The 9,384-nt window shown below is 33.6% G+C and overlaps 1 protein-coding gene across 1 annotated transcript in view; it reads right to left on the bottom strand.

Annotated features, from left to right (window-relative positions):
* Positions 1 to 131: 131 nt before the first annotated feature.
* Positions 132 to 9,384, bottom strand: part of LOC110027842 (acyltransferase-like protein At1g54570, chloroplastic) — a gene marked incomplete at its 5' end in the record, with an annotated part of 34,301 nt that continues 25,048 nt past the window's right edge. The window contains 3 exon segments of the mRNA XM_020729450.1: positions 132 to 530; positions 610 to 695; positions 5,725 to 5,838. Of these exon segments, the coding sequence (XP_020585109.1) occupies positions 233 to 530; positions 610 to 695; positions 5,725 to 5,838 (498 nt within the window).

Below are 9,384 nucleotides of genomic sequence, written 5' to 3'. Positions count from 1 at the left end.
ATTTGTCTCATAGAAACATGTTTGAAAATATCTATTTCATTTTGGAAAAATTACTGTTATCATTTATGTTTTTTTAACAAGTTGGATTAGAAACTAATAATTATAAAAATCCTTTATAAAAAGTACTAAAAAATTTATTTCATAAAGTAAACATCTAAACAAAACATAAATGATAATTCCCAGGACCTAAAATGGGCGTTTACTCTTTTGCTTGAATCGTAGAGCAAGTAATTCACAGTTCAAAAGTGGGAGCAGATTCTACACCCCAAGATGCTTGATAAATTGCCCGACTGAATATACTCCTATACGGATCCTCCTCCCTCTTCATCTTCAAATATGAAATCAAGTTCTCGATCTCAGATTTGATCTGCAAATACAGCTTATTTGCACCCTCCCTATCCCTCAGAACACTCTTCATTTCTCTTGTCTCTATGGGCTTGCCAAACAGAAAATAAAAGCGTCCCGGCACCTTCGGCACGAGTCCGGGTAAGTAGAGCTCCTGGTCAGAAACTTCACCGCTCTTATCAGCCCTATAAAAATTTACAATTTTGGTCTCATTATGCAATATTAGAGAATTTAATGGATCTTTTTGCTATGAATGATCATTACCTTATTCTCACAGTATGTTGATTGATCTCTTCTATTTGTTTTCTGATAAAGGGGATTTTTGTTTGATCATTGTAGTCGAGAACCAACTGCAATAGGAAGCTCGAATATAAATAAAATACAAATAAAATAAGGGGAATTTACTTATATACCACACAATCCTTGTGTATTTATGTATGTAACACCCAAAGTTTGATTGTTACGGTTAAACACATTGGTGTCATAAATCTATGTATGAAAAGGTGTATTCCACTTTTAAAAAGATAATGATGATGGTAATTTAGATGTGATGTTAAAGATTTGAGCGGGATGTGTGTAAAAATGACCGTTTAAGTGCTAGATATGCAAATACTTGGTATGTTAGTAAAAGCCCCTAAAATAAAACAGGCTAATGGAAACACAATGCAGAGTGCAATGTAATAATAGATCAGTATATCTAAACATCTAATCTAGTAAATTGATTGCAAATAAAACCTCGAGCCATTTTGCAAAATGCAACAAATTGCAATTCAGCCAAAATGCATCACCTAATAAACCAAGAAATTATGTAAAAATGCAGGGGATCTGTGAAAAATTCAAGACAATGCATATTGTAACTGATGAAAGGCCACCAACAACAACAAAGCCTTAATCCCACTATGTGGGGTCGGCTACATGAATCCTTTTTCTCCATCGTGTCCTATTTAGTGTCATATTTTCATTTAATTCTAGTAAATTAAGATCATTTTTTATACAATAAGCCCAAGTTTTTCTAGGTCTACCTCTGCCTTTCTTAATACGAGTCGAATCTAAAACATCTACTCTCCTAATCGGATCATCAAATGGTCGACATTTAATGTGACCAAACTATCTAAGACGACTAAAGAAAAGCCACTTTCATAAAAATACCAAATCATGTTCATAGGAATAAAATAAGCATTTAAGTAGATATATGCCAAAATTTGTTAAAAAAATTAAAAAACTGACTCATTAAAAGCTTCACGCTCAGTGGGATAAATATAGAAGCAAAATCTAGCTGGAGCAGCTAAAGTTAGATGAGTTAAAGTTAGGAAAAGATATGATGGAAACATATATAGGAGGATCTGCACGTACTATAACCGCAGAGAAAAATTCCAAGGGTTATTCCTTTGAGCTTTGATAGGATTTTCGGGTTCCTATCTTTCCCCCTTCTTTTCTTTTGGGCGAAACGCTAGCCGTCAACCTTCTTATTGCCATCTGGCATTCTCATTTGGATCAAGGGCTTTGCCCCTTAGCCTATTATGGATTCCTCATCTTTTTCTCCTGCCCGCTAGCCGTCATCCTTCTTATTGCCATTTGGCATTCTCATTTGGATCAAGGGCTTTGCCCCTTAGCCTATTATGGATTTCTCATCTTTTTCTCCTCTCCACTTTTCCACTTCTTCTTGTTCTCTGCTCGGGCCGGGTCCTTCCATTAATTGGAAAGGATTGATATCTTCTAATCTTCCTAATTCTTCAAACTTTAATCAACTTTAATCTCTTTTACAAATCTTGTGTAGAGGATAAAGCCTCTTTTACAGATCTGGAGATTGAAGAAGGATCTAAGAGGTGAAATCTTGCTTTAGTGGGCTACGCGCAGGGTAAATAACCCTTCTACAGCATCTTCTTCATTCTATAAACAAGATCTAGAAGCTTAGAGGTATTGTCGATCTTCTATCTCTTAGGAAAAGTTTTTCTTTTTAATTTCTACTGCTGCTCTCATTCATGATTTCCCTGATTCTGATATTAAGCATGCTTTCTTTTCTATTGGGTCTAACAAATCTCCTGATCCAGATGGTAGTAGCTCGAAGTTCTTTAAAGATACTTGATATGCTATAAGGAAGGCTAGTATTGAGGATGCGAAGTATTTTTTTTAAATACAATTAAACTCCATCATAGGCTTAAATATTTAACCATTACCATTCTTCCCAAGAAATCAGGTGCTAAGTCAATTATTGATTTTAAATCAATTTCAATTTATAATACCATTTATAAGGTCATTTTCAAGCTTTTGGTTGAACGTCTCCAACTTATGCTTCCTAATATCATCCATCCTACTAATGCAGTCTTCATAAGAAAAAGTAATATTGCTGATAATATCATTATGACTAATGAACTTCTTCATGAATTTAATCCTAGAGGTTATATGCTAAAAATTATGTTCTAAAATTGATTTGACGAAGTCTTTTAATAAAGCAAATAGATTTTTCCTCGATGATAGGATGGTTCGCTTGGAATTTCCTCCTACCTGTATTCATTGGATTCAAGCTTGTACAACTGAGATTAATTTCTCTGTCCTTATTAACAATAAAATTAAAAGTATTTTCTTCTTCTTCAGGATTAAGATAGGGATGTCCTTTATCTCAGGACTTTTTTCTATTGTCATGGTACTCTTTCTTCTATGTTATATACACATGATGCTGGTTTTAGCAATCATGGTAGATTGCATGACGGTGAAGATTTTGTTCATCTCAGTTATGTAGATTATTTTCTAATCTTTAGAAAAGTTGACATTGACACTATTCAACATTTATCTAGCATTTTAGAAGCCTTCAACCTAGCTTGAAATTATTGTGCTAATGCTTCTAAATCATCAATTTATTTTTTTGTTAATCCTTATATGTAGCAGCAAATCTGTGATGTGAGTGGTTTTATTTTGAAGCCTTTGCCTTGGGACTATTTGGGAGTTACTATTAAATCATCTAAACTACTTGTGGCTGATTGTCATAAGCTTATTGATAACCTTCACACTTGGTTGGCTGGCTGAAAAAAAAGTTCTTTTTTTAATGTTGGTAAATTTCAATTAATTAGAACTACTGTTGGAGTTATCTTTATAATTGGTGTCATTCTATCACTCTTCCGAAAAGTCTTAGGAAGAAAATTTTAATATGCGATTAATAATTTTTTATATCATAATGGAATGAAGAAAAAAGCGGCCTGGAAACCATTTTTAGACAACATAATACTATGTGTAAGTTTAAGCAAATTTGGAGGCATTACAATTCTGATTCGTATTTAACCAATTGGTGTGATGTTCATTATGGCTCTATCTAGTTTAGAGCTAGGTATGGTATATCTATTTTTTGGAAAGGCCTTACTAATGTGGCTACTAGAATGAGGAGTACTTTATCATTCCAAGTGACTCACAACAGTAATCTGTTTTTCTATTTTGACCTTTGTTTGAATGATTTTTCTCTTTATGAAAAAATTGGAAAACCTATTTTTGGTTGGTTTGGCTTTCCTAAGCATAAGAAGTTATCTGATCTTGTCTAATGATAAATGGTTCTTTGATAATCATTCTTTAGTCCCAAAGTATTGTTTTCAACTGATTTTGAATATTCCAATAGTTGATAATTCTATCTGATGTTGTTGGAAGTGTTTAAATCACTTTCCGAATGAAGTTAATTATAACTTTGTGCATGACAATTTTCTTTATTGTGATTGGAACATGATTGTATGGTTCAAGGGGTTTTCTATCAAATTAGCATTGCATTCTTGAAAAATATTTCGAAATGGATTAAAAAACTGTGATGTACTCAATTCGAGCGGTATTATGTTTGATACCAAATGTGTTCTTCGTCTCCAGAGACTAGAATCTCATAGCCATATATTTTTTTATTACCCTTTCTCTCATAATTTGCCAAGAAAATGCATTACAAGTGGTATTTTTTTCATGGTGACCAGTAATATGATTCAGGTTTTTTATCGTTCCGATACGTTCTTATGCAAAATTTACAAAACATTTTACTTGGTGATTGTTCAAACTACGGCTTGTTACATTTGGATTGAGAGGAATAATAGAGTTTTTAATAATTATTTTGTTCCCCTTGATGCTTTTATTAAGAATATACATTGGATTATAAAGCAAAAAAAAAAGGAGATGGAAATTCAAAAAGAATGCTCCGAGTACAATTTGTGCTCTTTATAAGATAAAATTTTTCAAGTCTGTATATTGGAATTGGGATATTTGATTCTCTATTCATCACTTTTCTTCTGTTACTTTTTTTGGTAGTTAGCTAATGGATCAGAAATCTTTTGCTGGAATGGAATTGGTGTTCCTTTTTTTATATACTACTTTTCTATTGCATCTTCTAGATAGATATCACATTTAAAGATCATTGAAGAGGTAGTTCACAGATACCATACTTTATTTTAAGCTATGATGATTTCCAGAGGTGGCATGGTGCGTCAACCGTTGTAAAAAATTATTATGTTTTATGACTTTTTCATATTACCCGGATGGAGTCCTCATGTTTGTTTCGGGTGGATTTCTTGAGCTAGTTCTCTTCTCATTTTTTAGTCTTTATGGATTTTTCTACTTGCAGAGATTATATATTCTTTTTACTGGACTTCCTCTCTTTCTGGAGGATGGACTACTCTAATATGGTTCTTCACATTGAATAATTTATTTCTGTCTTCTGAGCTGCAGATGTTCACATAGACTTTCTTCTTTGGGCTTTAGAATGGCTGCTTTGAGTTATCTTTGGCTAGAGATTGCTGTTTTTGTAGGACCTTGTGGTCTTTTCTATTTCAAGGATCTCAATAGTATTTTTATTTTCTTCAAGTCTATGGTTGATTCATTTGTAATTATTTTTTTCTTGAATAAAGCTGGCCGTGACCTTCATTTTTATTTTTCTGAAGTAATAATCGTTTGGTAATATCGTGGTGTGTTGTGTCACACTACTCTATAGGAAAAAATAAGATAAAATCACCACTATTATAGAATGGATAAATTGCTCTGTTATTTATTCATTGGTTTACCTTTCCATTGTGCATTTACCCGAACACATCCGTCGTGGCATGATACTTAAGAAAGAGAACCAAAAGCAATGCCATCACAAAACTAACCTTAAAATTCTTCAGTAAATTTTTATTAATAATAAATGCCATTACCCCATGAAATCATCAACCTGTATAATGAATCGTATTAACGAAAATGAAGATGTATTCAAAATTTCACTGTAAACACAAAAGATTGGAAAAACATTTTTTAAAAATAGTCACAAATAATTTAAGAATTATTTTTTCAGAATGAAATGAAATACGGTTACAAATTTAGAGCTTGAATGTATTGTGTTAAATGATTTTGGAAATTTTAAGTTGCCAAAAACAAAAATCTTACCTCTGCTATGTCATCTTCTCCAACAACACCAAACGGTACAATAGTGGCATCAAACCGAGCAGCCATTCTCACGAATTCAGGCTGATCTGGCCAAAATAATTTATATTCTTCCCCCTGTCCAAGGATCAAATATTTGGAAATATAATAACGTTTTGCTAATTTTTTTTAAAAAAAAAACCATAGCAAGATTCTAAAGAAGAGACATTAGAACTATAGTTAACAGAATATTAGGAATATTATAGTTTTCACTTACCTAAAAGAACCAAGTTAAAAGTCGAAACATGATCATACATGGAAAAGGTGTGGCTACAAAGAGTTCTAATGTCCACATTCGATTTTAAAAGATATAACTAATTTAAAAGTGTAGAAATATAGGAGGATCAGTGTTTAGTTTTATTCTCTTCCTATTTATATTTATAGGAGCCCCTTATCAATTGAAGATAGTTTGAGAAAATCCTTCATTAGTTTTATTCTCTTCCTATTTATATTTATAGGAGGATCGGTCCCCTTATGATTTACTTTCCATGTTTAGGCTAGATATATTTGGAAAGAATGTAAATTAGGATGGATCGATTTCCTTATGTGTGTAACATTTTAGTTGAAGATTTTGAATAAGAATTCTAAGAATTCCCCTCATGTTTTCTTCATGGTATTAGAGAGAGGAAACAAACCTTAGCTTTCCTTCAATGGCCGGCCTCTCCAACAACTGTCCAGCACCAAAATTCTCCCTCTGCCGGCCAGCTTGCAGACCCTCCCCAGCTCTGAATCCTGCTCCTGCTCCCTCTCCATGCAGGAATCCTCCTTGTGATTAGGTCATGCAAGCAGCGATCCCGTTATGCATTTCCACGTTGTTTCTCAGCTAGGTAGCGATCCAGTCGTGCGCTTCCCTGATGTTTCACACGCAGGCAGTGATGTTTCTCACACAAGCAGCTCCCTGCAGCTTTCGATCTCCTACAGGCTTCCCAGCAAACTTCTTCCCTTCGCTATCCAGCCTTCCCGCTGATGACCCATCTACTCCTTCCCAATCAAGCAGTAGCCAGTTAAGTTGCTGGATTCCTAGCTTGCAGCAGGAAGCAACTAGGAAACCGGCAGCTAACAGCAGCCATGAATCATTTCCAACCCTAAATGTGCATAGAGATTATGACCAAATACAAAATGAAGATGTCTAATTCTACTCCAGATGTTATTTCTAACTTAGAGACCATGAATTCTATCGCAACAACCCCTGACCTGTCTACCTCTATCACAAACCATAAACTCAACGGCCAAAAATTCCTTCAAAGATCCCAACCCATTTTTATGCACATTTGTTGAAAAGCAGTTCCTCAATGACACAGTTCCTAAGCTCACTAATCCTAACCATCACACATTGAAGATTCAAAACCATTTTGTTGTGTCTTGGTGAGGCTACTCAATGACTAATGAAGTAGGAGAAAATTTCTTTCTCTACAAAACATCCAAAGAAATTTGGGAGGCTACGAGACAAACTTATTCCAGCACTGAGAATATTGAAAATTATTTGAGATTAAAACCAAACTACATGATCTTCGTCAGGAAGACTTACGTGTCATTCAATATTTCAACATATTGACAAAATATTGAATTTAATGGGATATGTTTGAGTCATACATCCACATGATGCGTGATGTATAATTCCATCATTGAGAAAAAGAGAACAATCCAACTCCTAGTGTGACAAACTAAGAAATTGGATGAAATGAGAATGAAGATCATGAGAATAAAACCTCTTCCATCTACCCATAAACATTTGCTGAAGTTAAAAGAGAAGAGAATAGAAAGAATCTTGTGATGACTAAAAATGAGAGTTCTCCTAGTGTTGAAAGCTCAGCTCTGTATTTAACATAATTCTTCCCATGAATTAAGGTTCAATAAGAATCATCCCACATGAGACTATTACAAGAAAATTGGGGACTTCAAAGACAAATGTAGGAAACTCCATGGAAAGGCTGCATATTGGAAATCTGGACATCAAAGGAAAAATCAAGAGAGCAAGACTAATTTTGTTACCTCACTTGAAGCGTAAACTGAACCATTCACCAAGAAACAACTCGAAATACAAAAAAAAACGCCTTGCGGGTAATTCAGAACAACACACCAGCCTCATGTCACACCAATATAGACCTTAGATTATAGATTCAATAGATTCTGATAATGTGACCAAAGACATCAATGATCAAGGCAACTATCGAGAGAGTTCTATATCTACAACTGTCAGACTTATAGATGGATCACACCAAAAAAATACATGAAAATGAGATATAGAGTTCCGTCAGGATATTACTATTTTCTCTATTTTATATTTCCCAAAGTTAGACTATAATTTAATTTCAATTAGTAAGCTTATACATGATATGAAATGTATAACTAAATTTCTTGCAAACACTTTTGAATTTCAAGCAGTGGATTCACGGAAGGTGATAGACCATGTTGAATTGTATCAAGACTAATACCTGCTCAGGGAAAGCCTTTCTAAACACATAAGTGGTCCCGCCTACATTTTTTCCTCAAGTCTCCAAGTTTGTTGAGTCTATGACCGTTGAAAAACTATTAATATCATGACATTGTCGTTTGAGTCAACATAATTTCAATTATATTGCAAAGTTGTATTCTCTATATTTTTCAATAAAAATCTAGTGCTCATCAATGTGTGATTTGTCAACTTGCCAAAAAAATTAGAAATAGTTATCCAATGACCAAATATAAATTCTCACATCTCTTTTTATATTATCCACATTGATATTTAAGGACTTTCAAAAGTAAGAACCTGAAGTGAAGCTAGATAGTTTGTCTCATTCATTGATAATCACACTAAAAGAATGTGGGTATTCCTAACGAAATAGAAAATTGAAATTGCCCAAACCTTCCAAACCGTTTTTGACATTATTCAAACTCAAGTCCAATGCAAAATTCAGATTTTCAAAACTGATGATGCAAAAAAAATATTTCAACTTTATTCTTGGATCTAACTTTTCAAAAAATAAAATCATTCATGTGAATTTATGTATTGATATCCCACAACAAAATGCGATAGCGGAGAAAAAAAACAAACATCTTTCGATATTCCACTCAATTATAATTTCTCATCAAGTTCCAAAATATTTTTAGGGGAAGCAATTCTTACTGCAATATACCATATCAATCAAATTTCTAGTCTGTACTTAATTTCAAAACACCACTTCATATCTTGATGAATACATTTGTCTAAATCGGAGCTTTCTCTTCAACTATATCGCTTAAAATTTTTTTAATGAGCATCTTTTGTTCACATCCATTTCCCAACTTGCACAACCCTATACCCATAAAGTGTACGTTTCTTAGGTATGCCTCCAACAAAAAGAGCTAGAAGTACTACTAACCTATTCCTAGAAAGTACTACAACTTCATGGATGTCACAATTTTTGAAAATCAATCATACTATAGTAAACCTAGTGTTCAAGGAGAGTGCAAGTGAACATTAATTTTGGGATGAGCTAAATGCCAACTTACAACCTATTCTTCTTAAACCTATCCCTCCTGTCTCCCAGATACCACTGCATAAAAATATCCCACTTAAAGATGCTCAACCAACCCAACCTAAAGCTCATAATAAAGAGCTTCATGTACACATAAAGAGGAAGAAAAATCATAAGTAGGTGGAAG

The sequence above is a fragment of the Phalaenopsis equestris genome, unplaced genomic scaffold (genome assembly GCF_001263595.1).
Source record: "Phalaenopsis equestris unplaced genomic scaffold, ASM126359v1 Scaffold000454, whole genome shotgun sequence".
Classification (NCBI taxonomy): Eukaryota; Viridiplantae; Streptophyta; class Magnoliopsida; order Asparagales; family Orchidaceae; genus Phalaenopsis; species Phalaenopsis equestris.
Note: the sequence above shows the minus strand (reverse complement) of the source record. Positions and strands in the feature narration are given on the sequence as shown.